At 47.8% G+C, this 18,631-nt stretch overlaps 1 protein-coding gene across 11 annotated transcripts in view; it reads left to right on the top strand.

Annotated features, from left to right (window-relative positions):
- DOCK7 (dedicator of cytokinesis 7) overlaps positions 1–18,631 on the top strand; it is a 138,691-nt gene that overhangs the window by 2,068 nt on the left and 117,992 nt on the right. For all 11 annotated transcript variants that reach the window (XM_083157673.1, XM_083157672.1, XM_083157670.1 and 8 more), the window contains exons 2-7: positions 10,833–10,935; positions 12,475–12,650; positions 13,149–13,217; positions 14,728–14,857; positions 15,456–15,668; positions 16,838–16,923. In XM_083157673.1, coding sequence (XP_083013799.1) covers positions 10,833–10,935; positions 12,475–12,650; positions 13,149–13,217; positions 14,728–14,857; positions 15,456–15,668; positions 16,838–16,923 — 777 coding nt within the window. The remainder of the gene's footprint in view (positions 1–10,832; positions 10,936–12,474; positions 12,651–13,148; positions 13,218–14,727; positions 14,858–15,455; positions 15,669–16,837; positions 16,924–18,631) is intronic.

Genomic DNA, 18,631 nt, shown 5'->3' with positions numbered 1-18,631 from the left:
GGTGACGTAAGATGAGATCCCAGAGAAGTTTGGCTTAGGGGCTGGTGGCATCGTACTTGCAGCGCGCCCAGCACTTAAGGTGCCCATACACGCACCAACTTTACTGTGCTATGCGTTTTTGACTGTACAATGGTTCTATACAATTTTCCTGCCAGAACGCGATGCGATGTGATGTGTATTTTGATGCGTGCGATGCGATTAACCCATGTTTGTACTGTTCATTTTCAGATGTAGTCTAAAAAGTACGTGCTGCACATACTTTTTGGAGCATACAATATAGGACTCCCGGGAACGCACATCGCGTTGCATCGCTTCCGCCCATAAACACGCTACGATTATTGTATATGCTATGCGTTTTGCACTTTTAAAGTACAAAACGCATTCGATAATTGGTGCGTGTATGGGCACCTTTAGAACAGGAGCTGCTGTTTACAATAGCTATTGTGCATGAACGGGGCTGATTACAGACAGCTGAATTAGTCCAGGCTATCTATTTACACCTGTGCGAAATTCCTTCAGAAGCGTTATAAAGCGTATCTATTCTTTGTGACTGCTGGGTAATTTTCCCGGGTGCAGTCTGCACCCTTTCACACAGCAGCAAATTACCGGGTGAAGCAATTCTACCTGGTAATGTGCTGAAAAACATAGGTTTTTCTTATGTCTGAAAGGGTCAACCCGGGTCGCAAATCCCGGGTCCTCTACCCAGGTAAAAAAAAGTTTCGGAGACCTGGGTTTTAACACCTGGGTTGACCCTTTCAGACATACCAAAATCCTGGGTTGATGCGCGTTCATGTGCAAAAACCTGGGATTTTGGAGTATGTCTGAAAGGGGCATTAGAAGAGAACTTGATAAAAGACCAACTGTAATTCGTCTTCATCACTCTGATCCTATCCAATGTCAGCAGTGGTGTGGTTGTTATCGCAACCACTGATTTCACACTCGCCTTAAGGGGTATTCACACGGTGCGATTTTGCTTACAATTTAAAAAGGCAATATAATGCTTTAGAAATGATTGCAGCTTTAAAAAAAAAAAAAAAAAAGTCAAGTTTGTCTGGCTTGTATTACATCCCGTCGTTACTGTAGAAGAGTCGCGGGACTTCACTTCTGATTATTCCGCCTGTGATAATGTGGCGCAGTCTGGTTGCCGCCTGTGATAATGTGGCGCAGTCTGGCTGCCGCCTGTGATAATGTGGCGCAGTCTGGTTGCCGCCTGTGATAATGTGGCGCAGGCTGGTTGCCGCCTGTGATAATGTGGCGCAGGCTGGTTGCCGCCTGTGATAATGTGGCGCAGGCTGGTTGCCGCCTGTGATAATGTGGCGCAGGCTGGTTGCCGCCTGTGATAATGTGGCGCAGTCTGGTAGCCGCCTGTGATAATGTGGCGCAGTCTGGCTGCCGCCTGTGATAATGTGGCGCAGTCTGGTTGCCGCCTGTGATAATGTGGCTCAGGCTGGTTGCCGCCTGTGATAATGTGGCTCAGGCTGGTTGCCGCCTGTGATAATGTGGCTCAGGCTGGTTGCCGCCTGTGATAATGTGGCGCAGGCTGGTTGCCGCCTGTGATAATGTGGCTCACGCTGGTAGCCGCCTGTGATAATGTGGCTCAGGCTGGTTGCCGCCTGTGATAATGTGGCTCAGGCTGGTTGCCGCCTGTGATAATGTGGCTCAGGCTGGTTGCCGCCTGTGATAATGTGGCGCAGGCTGGTTGCCGCCTGTGATAATGTGGCTCACGCTGGTAGCCGCCTGTGATAATGTGGCTCAGGCTGGTTGCCGCCTGTGATAATGTAGCGCCATCTGGTTACCCGTCTGTGATAATGTGGCGCCGCCTCTGATAATGTGGCGCCGTCTGGTTGCCCGCCTGTGATAATGTGGCACCGCCTGTGATAATGTGGCGCCGTCTGGTTGCCCGCCTGTGATAATGTGGCACCGCCTGTGATAATGTGGCGCAGTCTGGTTGCCCGCCTGTGATAATGTGGCGCAGTCTGGTTGCCCGCCTGTGATAATGTGGCGCAGCCTGGTTGCCGCCTGTGATAATGTGGCGCAGCCTGGTTGCCGCTAGTTTTACGTGGCTTCGTGTTCGCGTTTCCCTATTACCAGGTTATCTTGACACTCTTATAGATTAATTACTATGTAAACATTACTACAGCGTTTCTGTGCAGCTGCCAATACTTTGAGGATAAGAGCAAATCTGTCCTGTTAATAGACAGCTGCTGGCACCAGTGACATCATCAGCATAAATGTGTGTATATATAGTAACACAAAGTGCTCGCTGCTGGGGAGTTATCTAACGTTACAGTATTTACTATGAGAGGTAAAATATCCCCCCCCCCCCCCTCCCCAACACAGGCAGCTAAACACCTCTTATCCAAGGGTCCGAAAGGCAGGCAGGGGCCTGATACTCACCTGTATAAATTAGTGTTCATACTAGAACCCATCTTCCAAAACCCGTGCAGTTCCTTTTCTTTGCCTGAGGAGTCTGCTATGGTGTTTCTAGCACAGTGTGGTCTGTATTTCAGCACTGTTTTATAGACCAGACCTGTGATAGAAGCAGCACAGCAGAAAGCGACACCCCAGGCAGGGAATAGTAATTGCGCAGGTTTTGAAAGATGCAGGGTTCTAGAATGAATGTTAGATGCGATATGTTCGTGAATAATGCCAATGTATTTCTGGGACACACTGACCGATGGTCCAGCTATATATCGGAAGTTTGATATAAAGCTGTGTATGCAGTCTTAGTGGCAGGCCAGGGAAATGTTGCCTTTAACAGAGGTCTTCTGTACTTTTGAGTACCGGCAGGCGCACCCGAGTCACCTGTATACCGAGTGGCGGCTGTTTGGGTATAAGTTTTTGCAGGGCTCATGTAGAACTGTTGCTATTTTGCAACTTTCACCATGTATAATGTACTGCAGATCCACAGACAAAGTTCTTGCACATCCTGGCTCTGCTGCTGACGCATTTCGCACTTACACAAAGGGGAATGGGGGCTGGACATATTCACACACATGTCACATTCTAACTACATGACTGTTTGGAGGCGGATCCTTTGCAGGTGCTCCACCCTTTGTGCATTGTATGGATTGACAATGACGACAGTCTGATTGGTTCAATGCGTCTCTATTTTATTCCTACTGTAGCATTGGTGCTGTTATCTGTGTTGTGTTGTCACGGTGAGATTTCCATGTGTGAGAGATGGAGGGGGAGCGATGGAAAGAGAGGAGGGGTTCAGATGCAACATATAGGGAGTAGAGAAAGGAGGGACAGAGATGAGGTAGATAGTTGGATGTTTTGGAGCGGGGGGAGATAGGAAGGTGGGGAAAGACATCTGCCAGCAGCCCTCACCTGCAATCCCGAAGCATTCACCCGGGAGGGGGGGTGGGGGTATATGGCTGGGGAGACACAGGGGGTTGGAGGCTGGTGACACAGGTGGGTCTTGAGGGCATTGAGGAATGCGGCTGGTGAGTTACTGGGTGGATGAGGTGGTATCCGGTCCCTGGGTCAACAATATGTAGGTTGTCTGTTGCTAAGTTGACCACTAATGTCAACAGTGACTAGGTTGACACCTATAAATGGTTGACATACCCTAGTTCGAAATTGACATAAGGTCAACCCATGTTTTTCAGGTTTTTTTTTTTGTTTTGACCAGTGATTTTCAACCTTTTTCAGTTTGCGGCAAATTGGATAAGTCTTTAAAATTGCAGAGGCACTCCAGCTCCCCCTCGGAAATTCCACACACAAATGCCCCCCCTTAGATATTAAAAGCACCAGCTCCCCCTTAGTAATTCCACACACAAATGCCCCACATTAGTTATTCCACGCACCTGTCCCATAGATGGTGCCAACAGAACCCCACCGTCCGTGGGGGCCTTCTGTGCATGTGCCGGGACGCGCCTGCAGAATGCACAGGCTGATCTGACGTGCCTGGCGACTGCTACACACAGGCGCGTCCCGGCGTCGGCTCCAGACAGCGGCGCCGCGCACGCACACAAACCCGAGTCTCCCACCCCCTGCATGTCACTACTCAGTGACACAGCGCTGCCGGCGACTATTTGGTGAGTCGTCGTGACCCGCGACCTGGCGGCACACCGGTGAACTGGACGCGGCACACTAGTTGAAAAAGACTGGTTTAGGCCAACTCGGCTTCTACTTCACCATCCAAGTGGGCATAGAGTTACATTATAATAGTGCCCGAAGCATGGCGAGGGCACACCGTTCACTTATACAAGGTGTACGTCAAGCATGAAAAATTTGTGTCGACTTTTTCAAAGTAACCTTCTGTCAATATCGAGTTAGGGTATGTCGACCATTTATAGATGTCGACCCAGTGACTGCTGAGCCACTATCCTAGAACAGTTGAGGTTACCCTATATGGTAGCCACACTGGCTAGTACCCAGAATGCATGATAAGCCATAAATACACGGAATGTGCTGGCACAGTATACATGTTGGTAGCAATAGGTTATGCAGGACTGGTCCCAGCATTTTGTCCTGACTGCAGTGAGCGGCATGTGACCGGTTTCCCCACACAGGACCGTACAGCGCACTCATTGTTGTAGTGTCCGTCACAGGCCCAATCACAGGGAGCTTACTCCTCTCTTAGTATTTCCTTCAGTGACTTTCATGTAAAGCTCCACAATGTCTGCGCGGTGACACTGGCGTCCAATCGGGGCTTCCCAGCGCCATTGGAAACTGGTCATCTGGACTGATCTGCTGGTTCTGTATTACAGATCTAGCGAGGGGGGTGTTGGGTTTCGGAATTTGTGACGCTTTCATTTAACATCCCTTCATCTGATGAGTCTCTACATTACAATTCTGCTTATTGCAGAGATAAATGCCTCACACCCCCACATCTGACTAATGCTGTGTTCAAAGGTTCTGACTTATGGACAAAAGAGAAATGAAAGACCTTTTTTTTAAAAACTAAATTGCTTGCTGAGCTGAATTGTGTTTCGAAATGTCTGTTATCAGTCCCTGCCCCAGTGGAGCTTACAATCTATATTCCCTACCACATGTACATGCACACACAGACATTCTAGGGAAACCGGAGTACCCAGAGGAAACCCAAGCAAGCACAGGAAGAATATACAAACACAGTTAGAGCCATGGTGGGAATGGAACCCATGACCTCAGCGCTGTGAGGCAGTAATGCTAACCATTACACCGTCCGTACTGCACGTATATATAACACATGGTGGGGATAGAACCCATGACCTCAGCGCTGTGAGGCAGTAATGCTATAACCATTACACTGTCTGTACTGCACGTATATATAACACATGGTGGGGATAGAACCCATGACCTCAGTGCTGTGAGGCAGCAATGCTAACCATTACACCATCCATACTGCCCCATATATATAACACATGGTGGGGATAGAACCCATGACCTCAGCGCTGTGACGCAGTAATATAACCATTACACCGTCCGTACTGCCCCGTATATATAACACATGGTGGGGATAGAACCCATGACCTCAGTGCTGTGAGGCAGTAATGCTAACCATTACACTATCCGTACTGCCCCGTATATATAACACGTGGTGGGGATAGAACCCATGACCTCAGTGCTGTGACGCAGTAATATAACCATTACACCGTCCGTACTGCCCCGTATATATAACACATGGTGGGGATAGAACCCATGACCTCAGTGCTGTGACGCAGTAATATAACCATTACACCGTCCGTACTGCCCCATATATATAACACATGGTGGGGATAGAACCCATGACCTCAGTGCTGTGAGGCAGTAATGCTAACCATTACACTATCCGTACTGCCCCGTATATATAACACGTGGTGGGGATAGAACCCATGACCTCAGTGCTGTGATGCAGTAATGCTAACCATAACACCGTCCGTACTGCCCCGTATATATAACACGTGGTGGGGATAGAACCCATGACCTCAGTGCTGTGAGGCAGTAATGCTAACCATTACACCGTCCTTACTGCCCCGTATATATAACACATGGTGGGGATAGAACCCATGACCTCAGTGCTGTGAGGCAGTAATGTGACCACTACACTGTTTATTCTGTTCCAAATTGTCCGTGTCCATTCTGTTGAGCATCTCACAAGGGGTCGCGGCACACTATGACCGTGTCCATGTCGACTATGTTGACATTCGGGACAAATAAAGTGAAAAAAACTCACGATAACCTTTTGACTTTCGATCTCCCATCCCTGCCGATCTTAGCCATGTCGACCTATTTCATGTGCCAACCTAAGCAATGTCGGCTTCAGTGGTTGACCTAATTCATGTCGACAAAATATGGGTCGACCCAATGTCTGAGAGCTGAACAATTTGTGGGAAATAGTCTCCGTACAGCAGACATCCGAATAACTACAAGACAAGGTCTTTTGTTCGGGTTCCTGTCATCATAAGCGTAAATGATGTGTTACAGTCACTACCCAACATTTCCCTGTGACCGAGCCAGCACACACCCTTGTTCTTCATCCTTCTCTATTTCCTCAGTTCATGTTTCGTTTAGAGGTCAACAAAATAGGAAGCAATTTGCACAGATTCGTTTCTTTTCAATGTGCATGTGCTGTTACTGTTACCTCTGCAGTTCATTGTTACCATCAGCTAGGACAGTGGAGAGATTATTTATACTGTATCATGCAACACTCCCGATAGGACTGCAGGCCTCTTTAGATTACTTAAGTGACCTACAGTATCAGAATCCCAAAATTGCATGAATAGTAACAAGGGGTGTGGCCTGGCCTTTAGTGAGTCGGTAGGCAGGTGTGGGGCTTGGTCTTCAATGATTTGGTGGGCAGGGGTGTTGCCTGGCCTTCAGTGAGTTGGTGAGCAGGGGTGTGGCTTTGTCTTCAGCGAGTCGGTAGGCAGGGTTGTTGCCTGGCCTTCAGTGAGTCGGTAGGCAGGGTTGTTAACTGGTCTTCAGTGAATCGGTAGGCAGGGTTGTTGCCTGGCCTTCAGTAAGGTGTGGCTTGGTCTTCAGTGACTGGGTAGGCAGGGTTGTTGCCTGGTCTTCAGTGAGGTGTGGCTTGGTTTTCAGTGACTCGGTAGGCAGGGTTGTTGCCTGGTCTTCAGTGAGGTGTGGCTTGGTCTTCGGTGAGTCGGTAGGCAGGGTTGTTGCCTGGTCTTCAGTGAGGTGTGGCTTGGTCTTCGGTGAGTCGGTAGGCAGGGTTGTTGCCTGGTCTTCAGTGAGGTGTGGCTTGGTTTTCAGTGACTCGGTAGGCAGGGTTGTTGCCTGGTCTTCAGTGAGGTGTGGCTTGGTCTTCGGTGAGTCGGGCCTTCAGTGAGTCGGTAGGCAGGGTTGTTAACTGGTCTTCAGTGAATCGGTAGGCAGGGTTGTTGCCTGGCCTTCAGTAAGGTGTGGCTTGGTCTTCAGTGACTGGGTAGGCAGGGTTGTTGCCTGGTCTTCAGTGAGGTGTGGCTTGGTTTTCAGTGACTCGGTAGGCAGGGTTGTTGCCTGGTCTTCAGTGAGGTGTGGCTTGGTCTTCGGTGAGTCGGTAGGCAGGGTTGTTGCCTGGTCTTCAGTGAGGTGTGGCTTGGTTTTCAGTGACTCGGTAGGCAGGGTTGTTGCCTGGTCTTCAGTGAGGTGTGGCTTGGTCTTCGGTGAGTCGGTAGGCAGGGTTGTTGCCTGGTCTTCAGTGAGGTGTGGCTTGGTTTTCAGTGACTCGGTAGGCAGGGTTGTTGCCTGGTCTTCAGTGAGGTGTGGCTTGGTCTTCGGTGAGTCGGTAGGCAGGGTTGTTGCCTGGCCTTCAGTGAGGTGTGGCTTGGTCTTCGGTGAGTCGGTAGGCAGAATTGTTGCCTGTCCTTCATTGAGTCGGTAGGCAGGGGTGTTGCTGAGCAGGGGTATTGTCTGGCCCTCAGTGAGTCGGTAGGCAGGGAGGTTATATGGCCCTCAGGGGTTGATGTATGAAGTAGTGATAAGGGAGGAGAAGTGGCCCATGGCACCCAATCAGAACTGAAGTAACATCTATAATTTGCATAATATAAAATTATACTGAACAGCTGATAGGTTGCTATGGGCCATTTCTCCTCTGGCTCACTTCTCCTCCCTTATCATTGCTTTATACATCTACCCCTATGTGAGTCGGTAAGCAGGGGTGTGGCTTAGTCTTCAGTGAGTCGGTAAGCAAGGGTGTGGCTTGGTCTTCAGTGAGTCGGTAAGCAAGGGTGCGGCTTGGTCTTCAGTGACTCGGTGGGCAGGGTTGTGGCTTGGTCTTCAGTGAGTCAGTAGGCGGGTGTTATCCGGCCCTCAGTGTCTTGGTAGACTATTGGTGGGTGTTATCCGGCCCTCAGTGTCTTGGTAGACAGTAGGCGGGTGTTATCCGACCCTCAGCGTGTTGGTAGACAGTAGGCGGGTGTTTCCCGGCCCTCAGCGTCTTGGTAGACAGTAGGTGGGTGTTACCCGGCCCTCAGCGTCTTGGTAGACAGTAGGCAGGTGTTTTCCGGCCCTCAGCGTCTTGGTAGACAGTAGGCGGGTGTTATCCGGCCCTCAGCATCTGGGTAGACAGTAGGCGGGTGTTATCCGGCCCTCAGCATCTGGGTAGACAGTAGGCGGGTGTTATCCGGCCCTCAGCGTCTTGGTAGACAGTAAAGCAGTACCGCAGCCTGCCACCTACCTTATTTCCCAGCGATTTGTATCCAGCGCTCCCCTGCACCACTTACAGCCTAAGCCCAATATCAGGGAAGGGAGTGTGACCATATATGGCCTCTATAAAATGTATTTGTCAGTACTAATGGTTGATGCTTATTTAAAAATACATATGGGGCAATTTTATCAAAGCTAAATGATACAGTACCAACTAATCGGCTTGTAACTGTCATTTTACAGACTGTGCTGGGAAAATGACAGGAGCTGATTGGTTGGTACCGATGAACCTCCTGCCAAGCTTTGATACATTATTGTAGAGGTGTAAATGTTAATTTTGGGGTATATCTGTGACCTAGGGAGATTGTACAGAGCACATTGTGGCAGTTGGATTGTCCTGTTTTCCGTACATTGTTGATCTGTCTATAAAATGTTAATAGCTGTAACTTTGTTTCTTCTTACATAACTCTGCAGCTTCTCAGTCATTTCTCATGTGTCAGCCCAGGAATTCCTTCGGTCAGCATTGCACAAAGATCTATTGATTTCTGTGCTGCATTTCCCGGGGATGTGCTCGGAGCCCAGATAGCCGGCGATGGCTGGCCCGTCACCCTCCTACGCATTTTACACATTTCAGAATGCCTCTATTAATATTTTAGCTGTTCGGGGGCCTGTAATAAGAGCGATAACAAAGTCTGGAAAAACCAAAGCACTAATTTATTTTAAAATTAAATTTTTTTTACTAGTTAAAAGGCCAGAAAAATGGCTGCTTCTGCAATGTACTTTCATTTTGATCCGTGACCGTTTTTAGCCCACAAACAGTCTCCACCCCACCCCAGTCCCTATCTGCTCCTACCCCCCCCCCCCAATCTCTGTCTTCACAGCCCCCTCCAGCAAGTTTGAAACAGAATAGTGCCAATGAAAAATAGCGTTCACTTTCTGTCTAAGTTAACCCCTTCAGCGGTGTTTTTTTTTTTAAGGTAGCGTTGCCCAATGGGCGAGTTTTTTAGGGGGAGCGTTACCTTAAAAAAAAATCACCAGGCTGTGTGTAGGGTCTGGGCAACTTTATTTCAGCTGTTGCCCGGCCCTGGCGCCCCGTCCCGGCACCCCGTCTCTGCATGTGGCTACTGGGCTTGTCATAGGCCGGCGCCGCAGGCTGTAATACAGGCGCGGCATAGGAGAGGGAGCCGGGCTGCGTTGAAGCCAGATGAGTTCAGCGATCAACTCAGCAGCGCTGCCCGGTGCTAAACAGGGGAAATCCAGAGATTTTTCCGGGTGTGCCAGTCTGGGCATAAAGTCATAGCCCGGAAAATTCTCAGGATTACCAGTGAAGGGGTTAAAGCAGGGGTGGCCAAACCTGTCCTCAAGATCTACCAACAGTTCATGTTTTTCAGGCCACCTGTGGATCTATAGTAGGAATGAAAGCAGCAGGTTTGAAAATGTGACAGTTAGTAATGACTACAGCTGTGCACCAGCTAGGTGATCTGGGGAATGTGACAGTTAGTAATGACTACAGCTGTGCAGCAGCTCCAGTTAGGTGATTTGGAAAACGTGGACCGTTGGTAGATCCCGAGGACCGGTTTGGCCACCCCTGGGTTAAAGCATACGATGGCGCCCAGAAGTTCCAGAAATCCAAACTAACATTTTGGGGCTGCCACGCCCCTACACCTTGACAAAGGGATGTGCCAGCCCTGAAACGTTACTTTGCATTTTTTAAATACACTGTGTTGAGTTGAGTTTTATGGTACAGATTCCCGCTACTCTGTATATATCGTCCAACTGATTTTATTCTGTCGTGTTAAGGTTTTTCCTCTCATTATAGTTTCCAAGCTATTGCCCTGGATGTATATTTTGGATTGCCCATCATTCATTCATCCATAAGGGGCCACAAGGTGCTATAGGAGTTTATAACTGTAGTGTTTGTAAGTGTTCCTTCTAGCACCCTGTAACTTCCTAAACCCCTGCAGTTCCTCTTCCCTGCCCGGGGTGTCGCTCTCTGCTGTGATGCTTCTATCACAGTGTGGTCTGTATTTCAGCACTGATATGCAGACCAGACTCTGTTATAAGCACCACCACAGAGAGCGACACCCCAGGCAGGGGAGAGGAACTGCACAGGTTTTGAAAGATGCAGGGTGCTAGAATGATCACTAGTCAACTGTACATTATATATGGGACCACAGTAAGTAAGGAGTATATTTTATATCACTGGAGAGCTCCAACTGTATATGAGAACATTATTGTCATAATTAATATATAACATTCTTTTAAATCATTTTCAGGACCGTGGCCGCAGAGGTGCGCAAACAAATCTCAGGACAATATGGGTCACCGCAGCTCCACAAAAACGTTAGCGTTGGTGGTGGGGGGTCGCACCACGCCACGGTGAGTTACACAGGAGCTGTATACCAGTACAGTATATTGTGAGTGGTAGACAGGGCAGCAGTATCTGTTCGGCATGAGTAGTGCTCTGTTGACTGTTCCGTATGTTGCGGAGCATTGCGTTATAATGCAGAAATACTGATTACTGCGTGACACAAGTGCAGCCTGCAGATCTGCCGGTTGCTCGGGTGCTAAGATATGGCCGTATCTGGGGAACTCCGTGTAACATTTTGGGGGATTTTGATGTTGTTTGTGTAACATTTGTACTAATCTGAAGAGACTGTGACTTGTATTAATAAATCTTATTTCACTGTAACTTTTATTGCCTTATATTACAGATTTTACATGTTGTGGATCACGCATGAAATCGATGGATAATTTGAAATGATCCCATCTATTAATATTTGTGTCTAATACCCCTTTCACACTTGCAAAAAATATCCCGGGTTTTTGCACATGAACGCGCATCAACCCGGGATTTAGCTCCGTGTGAAAGGGTCTTGTCACAGCATCCCATGTTCAGCATTCTGGGATTTCTACCCAGGTCCTGACCTGGGTAGATTCCACAATCGACACGGGATGCGGTGAGTGTTAACGGGTATACCGGGTCAGCGTGACCCAGATCCCGTTCACTGCAGTGAAAATGCGCCGCTGGGAGGTGCTGACATCTCCCAGCGCCACCCCGGCCAAGCCTCCAGATGACGCCACCGGCCCGACTTCATTCCAGGTCAGGTGGCCAGTGTGAAAGCACTTGCAAGCCGGGTCGCACCCGGAACTTAGAACCCGGCTTGCAAGTGTGAAAGGGGTATAAGTAAATGATTAATTTTAGCTCCACCTCCCACCTCTTATGGCCGTTATTTCTGCAGCAAGAATCTACATCCCAAGCATATAGCGATGCTTTCCATCGGGAACTGCGGTTAGGTCCTACCGAAGCTGGGATTTACATAGGGGCTATTCATGTTTGTACGCCGGAGCGATTATCGGCATCCTGCGCAAGGTTCTGCTGCGATCTCGCTTGCTATAAGGATTCCTGGAAAAGTGATTGACAGGAAGTGACCTTTCGGAGGTGGTAATGGGAAGTTTTCAGGGAGCGGTTGCAAAAAAACGCAGGTGTCATGGCAGCTTCCGGAGCATATATCTGCCGCCAGCTGCGAGCTGATACGTGCAAAAACATGGCTCCTGCGCCGCTGCTGCTCCGTCCAGTCTGCATCTCCAGCTGTTGTGAAACTACACATCCCAGCATGCCTTGCCATAGTTGTGGCATTCCCTAATAGTAAAACTGGCAATGCATGATGGGACTTGTAGTTTCACAACAGCTGGAGGGCCATAGTTTGGGCATGCCTGGTATAGTGGTTAGCATCGCGTCCTCGCAGCCATGAAGTCATGGGGTTAATATTTAACAAAAGCATCTGTGTGGAGTTTGTATGTTCTGCTTGTGTTAGTGGGACTCCTACGGGTGCTCTTGTTTAAGTAGGTTAATTGGCTTGCGTCAGTAAATGAACCCTAGATTGTATAGATTGTGAGCTCCTCTGTATGTTCCAGGTGCCTCTTACTGACGTGGTGGACCCGGTGGATTATGAGGAATATCTCATCAGTCATCCAGTGGCCGTTGACTCGGGTCCTCTAAGAGACCTGTACGAGTTCCCTACGGACGATGTAGAGGTTGTGTACACTCCGAGAGAATGTCGAACGGTGGTCTCATCCGTGCCAGAAGAGAGGTAACAAACTAGGACTTGCATGTTGGAGAATGATGCAGTGTTTACTTGACCCGTCGTGGTCTGATTAGACCTTAAAAACCAATATCTGGTCATGTTGGACTCACCAGGCTCACAATGATTGTCCGGCTCAGTCATGGTTTCATCAGAGAGAAATTTTATCAGGCAAGATTGTGATCGAGTTCAGCCTGGCGGGAAGTGTTGTATCTGTTGGGGGCCACTAGGGGTACCAACTCAATGAATAGTCTAATCTGTCCCTTCTGTCCATATACATTTGGGGACAGCTTGTTGACACCTTACATTGGGAAGATTTAATTAAAATAACATTTGGGTTTGCCAGCCCGTTATGGTAAATTGGCTACAAAATGATTGCAGCTGTCTCGTTAGAGGTTCTCCGGTTGGTAAGCAAAATTAGGAGATTCGTCCGATTGTCAAACATCTCACGGGCTACGGACCTTTTACGGTTTCATCCAAGGCCTGTATGTGTTTTTGTCCTTGCAGTGAAATGGATCCACACGTCAAAGATTGTATACGAAGTTACACGGAGGACTGGGCCATAGTCAACAGGAAGTAAGTTTGGTCGTCCGGTAGATTGTTATTTCCCGGGTAATCGGGGTGACAGGAAGTCACGATAAAGGCAGAATAATGGGCCGGTGTGTGCAGATTTATAAACCCTTGGGGGGAAGGGGATTGGTTATGGACCAGAATCAAATTGGTGGCTTCATAAGGTAAAGGCCATGTAAAATAACAGCAGTCATTGGCTATTGCTCGCCAGTCAGTACCACGCTCTCCGGACCCACGCTGACCACGCTCGAGCCTCACAGGTTTCGCCTCCGGTTTTTTTTCTTGCCCTGCTGGTAGATGTGAAGTAATCCTAATTCTCTTTCGTCCTATTCGGGGGTTCACTACTAACCTTGGGGTACAGAGGACGCGGGCAGAGATGTATTTCCTAGCGGTAACCGTATACGTGATTAGCATTCAAAGCCAGGTATTGTAGTATCCAGCCGTATTCAAAGAGCAACCCCCAGGTGGCACACCGTTATTATCTCGACACCTGTTAGGTTGGCATGCACCTGAAATAGGTCGACATGGTTGGAAAGTCACCAAAAGGTCGACATGCGTCGACAGGCGGTATTTCATGCCCTACCATCCACTACAGCATGGTGGGAGAATAAAATACACTCTGCACCCTGCCCGAAGCATGGCAAGCGCAGGCGGGACACTTAGTCGACATCCGGGGCAAAAAAAGTGGAAGAACTCGAGATATGTCGACCTATTTCATGTGTCAACCTAATTCATGTCAACCTTTAGTGGTTGACATAATGACCCATACCCCCAGGTAGCTGTATAGACCTTGCTGAGGGACACAGCTGAATCCATAAAGCTAAAGCAATACATTGATACCCCGTTCTCACTGCCGCAAAAACCCAGGTTTTTGCCAGGGCAAGCAGTAATTTCCTGCGTCCTGTCTCTGTGTGAAAGGGTCTTTGTGAAATTCCCGGGTGTTATGCCCTGGGAATTACACACGAGTTTTTTGCAGGGTTTTTCCTGGGAAATACATGGGTGTATGGCAGTGTGAACAGGTCAGACCCGGGTTTTCCTGACAAAATGCAAAAAAGCAAGTTCATTGCATTGCTCAAAGCTGCTTTTTAAACAGCCAATCAAAGCTGCTCTTAGATGCCACACACATGATGGCAGGCATACCAGGGGGAGCAGTGTGAACGGGGAAGACACAGGAATTTCCCGGGTCTAAGGGGCAGTATGAATGGAGTCTGTAGAGCTGAGATGCTATGTGCCCCGCCAAAAACACGGGAACAAAAACACGGGATTTTGCAGGGGCGGCAATGAGAACATGGCAGTTGTAAAAGCTGCTCGGATGAATTTGGTAAAGCAATAGAAGGTAGATCGCGGCTTTAGGATATAAGCAATGTATCCGTATGTCATTGGCAGTTGAGGCGAGACGTTAGTCATACAGACCCGTGACCTAGATGTCTGAGAGATACGTTCGGCAGAAGTTAGAGATACAACGTATTTGTATTACATCCCCCACCAACACTAATAAGAGCTGTATATGTAACAGATACCAGAAACTGGGGACCGGCTTCAACCCCAACACGCTGGACAAGCAAAAGGACAGACAGAAGGGGTTACCCAAGCAGGTCTTCGAGTCGGATGAAGGCCAGGAGAGCAGTAGCTACCAGGACGAACAGGTGCAGTATTGCAGGTTCCTATGTGTGTGCAGAGTATATTCCTACGAAGCTAAATTATCATTGTCACACAATCCACGACCGTGTATGTAATTCTATGGCTCATAGAGTCAGGTGCACGGCAGTATATAATCCATTGTGATGGAACATGGAGAAACAGCGCCCCTATGGGGTCACTACTCAAACTGCAGTTGAAATGTTGCAGATTATTTTTTTTTTTTAATACAACTCGTGTGGCCCATTATTCTTGACTAGTAAAAATGGCGACTTCTGCAATGTGCTTTCACTCTCCACCCCATCCCAGCCCAGTCCCTATCTGCTCCTACCTCCCTCCAATCTCTGTCTTCACAGCTTACTCTCTACATATCCAGCAAGTGTGAATCAGATCAGTGTCCCTGCAAAAAAAAGGTTTCACTCTCTGTTATGACATCTTTTAGCGCACAAAGGAGTCATTTCTTTCTCTTGTGGCTGTTGTGTATTGTGGCAGAAATACATTTTTGGTTTAGTCATATAGGATGACACTAAGCAGCACAACATTGACAGGACATTTGATATAAGAAACTTGTCTGTTATCTGTAAAATATTATAATTCCTGCCTCAGGATGACCTAAAAAGACGATCGATGTCCATCGATGATACGCCAAGAGGAAGTTGGGCCTGCAGCATCTTTGACCTCAAAAACTCCCTTCCCGACTCCCTGCTTCCAAACCTCCTGGACCGAACACCCAACGAGGAGATAGACCACCAAAACGAACACCAAAGAAAGTCGAACCGGCACAAGGAAATCTTTGCACTACACCCAGCTCAGGATGAGGTATTACGCCTATCAATAGCACCACTCATGCCGTGTCTGTAGGTATTTAGCGGCATTCGGATATGGATCGTTAAGTGCGTTTTAATGATTTTCTTTCATGAAGAATTCACATGCAATCAATTAATCGTCTTCCCAGCATGAAAAAAAAAAAAAAAATACGGTCATAGGTTACGAGACTTTTGCTAAGTTTGTTTTAAAACAAATTACAAATATTTGATTTATTGAAATTCTGCTGATAACCGTATTTTTTGTTACCAATTTTTGTTAATCTTTGCTCACATAAGCCTGTAACAGTTTTTTGATTATTATGTAAAAAACATTTTAATGGTGAAGTCGCAAAAAATTGGGTAAATTTGTTAAATTTGTTGAGTTCTATCTGCTAATTATTTTGATACATCTGGAATGGATTTATCAAAATAATTTGATTAGCACGATAATACTTTTGAAATGATCTTGCTTCACTTTTTATTACTATTTCTTTTTTCATGAAGCCTTCATAAATATAATATTGATGTACAGTATAATTTAGATTCAGCGTAGGAAACGGCTCTGCCGAAGTTGATGTAAAATAGTAAATAGTAAAATAGTAACATCCAAATTAGCACTAGGGTTAGTATTAGGGAGTGGGAGGGAATAGTTGGACTGTGTGCGGATTGGCGGGGGGGGGGGGGGGGGGCTTCCTGGGGTTTGAGGTTTTTAGAGTTGGACTTGGGGGCGATTAGGATACTAAGGTGGTATTGGACAGGCTGCAGGTGGTTGGGAGGGTTAGGGTTGGCAGTGGTAGTGGTGAGTAAGGGGTCGTATTAAAATACTTACTGAAATCTGATGTCCAATCTCCATGGACTATGACGACTGAGATAATGATTCCAACCTTTTCTTCTATGTCCTATAGACACCATATGGTGTATATTACAATATGTGATTTAGGAGCCACCATAAGCACAGTTGAAGTACACAGGTGCATGGCCAGCATCACTTCTAATTGAATCAACAAAGCAAACCGAATCTTACCCCCTTCTATCCACCTTCCATTATGGGATTCATATGTGGTTTGGACATGATTCCTGTTTAGCAAAAGGAATCCAGGATATCTATCAAGATGTTTTGATAAGGGTTCATCCTTCTACTTTGTCATTTATCTTCATTTTCTGTTTGCGTTTTACCCCCAGGATGAGCCTATTGAGCGTCTCGGCGTGCCTGAAGTACCGAAGGAACATTTTGGACAGCGGCTGCTAGTGAAATGCTTGTCCCTCAAGTACGTTCTGTTTTTTTTTTTTTTTTTTATCCTTTCTTTAAATCCCATACCAGCGGCCATCTTTCTTTTTATACATTTGAAGTTGCTGATTCTGGAGGCAGGAGAAGAGAATACCAAGTACATCAACTCTAGAACTTTATCGGCAAAGACAGGGAGCACGTTGCGCATCAGTGAGCAATTTAATCATGCTCGGATAGGCATATTGATATCCTTACAAAGCAATAATGGTTTGCGATACCAAGGGGCAGACTAGATGGGCCAAGTGGTTCTTATCTGCCGTCACATTCTATGTTTCTATGTTCTGGCCTGGGGAGCAGAATTGTTTTTGTTGGATGCCCGCCGAGGGGTGGAATAGAGGAACGTTTGTTTAATCAATAATGACACCCTCCCTGTTATTAGTCATCGGTGATCTAATCCAGCTGCCTCGGGGCCACCAGTAAGGGCATGTGCCAGGCGAGATCACACATACGTGTGCTGAGTGATCTGTTCCTAGCTGCGATACGTGTTTGTATGGTACCTGTGCATACATGTTATACTCTCTTATGGTCTTTGTTTATAATGAGCCAGGTAGGGGGAGTGGGGGAGGGGGGAGTGAGGGAGGGTAGTGTTTACCATTTCGCTAGTGTGCAAACTACACAGCCTATCGGACACGTCTGAAACGGGCCCTATGTGCGCAGGGTATGGTTATTTCTAAACCATAAAGGAACATTTCAAATTAGTATACATGATAGCTACTAGCCTTGGATAGCTTCTAGCCTCGGATAGCTTCTAGCCTTGGATCGCTTCTAGCCTCGGATAGCTACTAGCCTCGGATAGCTACTAGCCTCGGATAGCTTCTAGCCTCGGATAGCTTCTAGCCTCGGATAGCTTCTAGCCTCGGATAGCTTCTAGCCTCGGATCGCTACTAGCCTCGGATAGCTTCTAGCCTCGGATAGCTTCTAGCCTCGGATAGCTTCTAGCCTCGGATAGCTTCTAGCCTCGGATAGCTTCTAGCCTCGGATAGCTTCTAGCCTCGGATAGCTTCTAGCCTCGGATAGCTACTAGCCTCGGATAGCTTCTAGCCTCGGATAGCTACTAGCCTCGGATAGCTTCTAGCCTCGGATAGCTACTAGCCTCGGATAGCTACTAGCCTCGGATAGCTTCTAGCCTCGGATAGCTACTAGCCTCGGATAGCTACTAGCCTCGGATAGCTTCTAGCCTCGGATAGCTTCTAGCCTCGGATAGCTTCTAGCCTCGGATAGCTTCTAGCCTCGGATAGCTACTAGCCTCGGATAGCTTTTAGCCTCGGATAGCTTCTAGCCTCGGATAGCTACTAGCCTCGGATAGCTACTAGCCTCGGATAGCTTCTAGCCTCGGATAGCTTCTAGCCTCGGATAGCTTCTAGCCTCGGATAGCTACTAGCCTCGGATAGCTTCTAGCCTCGGATAGCTTCTAGCCTCGGATAGCTTCTAGCCTCGGATAGCTACTAGCCTCGGATAGCTACTAGCCTCGGATAGCTACTAGCCTCGGATAGCTACTAGCCTCGGGATAGCTACTAGCCTCGGATAGCTAATAGCCTCGGATAGCTAATAGCCTCGGATAGCTAATAGCATCAGGTATTTATGTTTACTGAAGTGTTGTAGTGAGGATTTAGTCCAAGCTGCTGACAATCAGCTGGTGTGTGTGTGTGTGTGTCTCTATCAAAGTGTCCTTGGCAGGCACCCAGCAA

Source organism: Crinia signifera, chromosome 8 (assembly GCF_055691185.1).
Source record: "Crinia signifera chromosome 8, ASM5569118v1, whole genome shotgun sequence".
In the NCBI taxonomy this organism is placed as follows: Eukaryota; Metazoa; Chordata; class Amphibia; order Anura; family Myobatrachidae; genus Crinia; species Crinia signifera.
This window is presented reverse-complemented; position numbering and strand designations above follow the sequence as displayed.